At 38.2% G+C, this 2497-nt stretch overlaps 1 protein-coding gene across 1 annotated transcript in view; it reads right to left on the reverse strand.

Annotated features, from left to right (window-relative positions):
• Positions 1-35: 35 nt before the first annotated feature.
• Positions 36-2497, reverse strand: part of egr3 (early growth response 3) — a 5991-nt gene continuing 3529 nt past the window's right edge. The window contains exon 3 of the mRNA XM_015389168.1: positions 36-2487. Within this exon, the coding sequence (XP_015244654.1) occupies positions 2065-2487 (423 nt within the window). The 3' untranslated portion in view covers positions 36-2064. The remainder of the gene's footprint in view (positions 2488-2497) is intronic.

Consider the following 2497-nt stretch of genomic DNA (forward strand, 5'->3'; position numbering starts at 1 on the left):
TTCACTATTTTTTATTACCACTTAATAGGGTAAAAAAAATGCCTAAAGACAAATGCCTTTCACTGTCTGGCAATAAGCCTGTAATACGATCTTCAATGTTATTCCTCTGTGGCAGTGTTCTTGGATCCAAGCAAAACCATCGATGGCCCGAACAAAATGTTTTGCTAAAAGATGGAAATGATCTGAGTGTAAAATGAATAAAGTAAGTGATTTAATTTGTGGAAACTTATTTGCATGATGTGTTATGTATTTTGTTTATGAATAGCTTCAGTCATTAAAAAAACAATCACTAATAACCAGTATTTTTTTTTATACAGCTAAGAGGCTGTGGTAATTATAATAACTAATTTTTCTTTTAATGGAAATACACCAAATAAAAAAATGGAGTTCATTCAAAGAACACATTAGTGCTGTTTAACTGGTCTACACTGTAAATCGTACAGATGGTGCTATCCTTTTGTTGTTTGTGACTTTTTGTTTTTTTCTTTAGTAAAAGATGGAACAACATATTTGGTACTACTGAAGGGACCTTAAAACATTTTAACAAAAGAATATTTTGTTTTTCTGAAAGCTTAAAGACACTTTCCACGTAAACATTCAATCAATTAAGAGTTCTTGTTTATGCAGAAGTTTGTATTTACATCATGTGCATTAAGGGATGCACATTTATGCACAATTTAATACTGAACTGTGGTGCATTTGACATTTTAGTACAAAAGGTGAAACTTCTACTGTAGCTACCTGCATACATATTTGTATACTGTACAAAAAGAAGAACACATACATTTTGCAGTCTTGTCTCAGAATAAGAAATATGTAAACATGGATTTGTTTTTTTTTTATTACTATTAATCTCTTACAATTTTCTGTTCATCTCTTAGTTGTTTTGATAATAATATGAGAAGACATGCAAAGGACCATATTCATCTTCTCTCTATATTACTGCTTATGGACAACCAAGTGTTCTTTGATAAATTGTTCATTCTGTCTGTAACCATGCTTTTTGTTAATTTCATTTGCAAGTGGCATATGTCTGTACTTAATTGCATATTGCAGAAGTCATGGAAAATAAAGAATATCATTGAGCATTTATATAAAAACAAAAGAGCAACTAAAAGTACATTTGGTAACACAACGTCAAACATTTTTAAAATAAAAAAAACGACACGCATGGTGTCTCACAGTGACTAAAAATAAATTAAGTATTGGCAAAGGCATCAGTTGCTGTAGACATGTCTGTGCATGTAACAGGACAAGACATTGGCTTTGCTTCATTTGACCTACTCTGCAACGATCTAGATTCAAACGAACTGTGCTGGTTCATCTGGTGTTTGGAGTCTGATCTTACCATTGTTTCCACAGCTGTGCTAAACCGATGCCACACTTGGTTTGGCAAATGTCAGGAACAATTATAAGGAACAACGTTGGCTGCATCACTGCAATACATTTGGCACATTCTTTGAAAATAATAATCATAAAACGACCCCCAAAAAAAGGAAACATTCAAATATATTTAAAAAAAAAAAAAAACACGTTACACCTTAACAAAAATAACAAAAAATACAGTCACGTGCCACCATTAGGAAAATCATGACGATTCACAAATATAACCAATTGCACTTTTAAACAGCCTAATGAAATTAATGCATACATCCCAGACAATACACCTTCTTACTGAGCTCCGTTCATCAGCTTCAGCCTTTCTCATGCATTCTGGCTTTCTTTCAATGAAAACAGTTTCTGTAAAAATGACATATCCACCTCAGAACCTAGTGATACACCAAGACCTCTGTGGCAGAACGTGCTGAGGTGCCCATCTCTGTGTTTACACTATGTTACAGTAGCTGAGGCTCTGAATTGCTTTAAAAAAAAAAAAGAGGAAAGCAGCCCTTCCTCTCTAACTTAAACTAAAGACTTCCATCTCAAAAAAGAAGGAACTGAAAGGAGCCGGAGTGTAAACAAGGTAGAGAATCACCTATTTTATTCAAAGTGTATGTGATCCTTACTTCCAAAGTCTCTGTATGGTCTCTGGCTAGGGTCTAGTCCATGTGCATGTAGTGATGGTCATGATGCTCCCACCGCCGGGCCCCCACAGGAGCTGGGCGGTGAGCTGTGGCTCCCGGCCGCCCCGCTGTTCTTGTCCGCCTGCTTCTTGTCCTTCTGTTTCAGGTGAACCTTTGCGTGTCTCTTTCGCTCGTCACTCCTGGCAAACTTGCGTCCACAAAACTCGCAGGAGAAGGGTTTCTCACCCGTGTGCGTGCGGATGTGTGTGGTCAAATGGTCGCTCCGGCTGAAGGACCTCATGCATATTCTGCACTGGAAGGGCTTGTGACCTGTGTGGATGCGGAGGTGACGAGTGAGATCGTCTGAGCGCGAGAAGCGTCTGTCACAGTTCTCAGCAGGACAGGCGTGCGGCCGTTCATGAACGGGGGTTTTGCTGGGACGGTTGGGGTACTTCCTGGGGCGAATGGGTTTAAGGGTGAGAGTCTGAGGTGGC

Source organism: Cyprinodon variegatus, unplaced genomic scaffold (genome assembly GCF_000732505.1).
Source record: "Cyprinodon variegatus isolate N-32 unplaced genomic scaffold, C_variegatus-1.0 Scaffold451, whole genome shotgun sequence".
Lineage (NCBI taxonomy): Eukaryota > Metazoa > Chordata > Actinopteri > Cyprinodontiformes > Cyprinodontidae > Cyprinodon > Cyprinodon variegatus.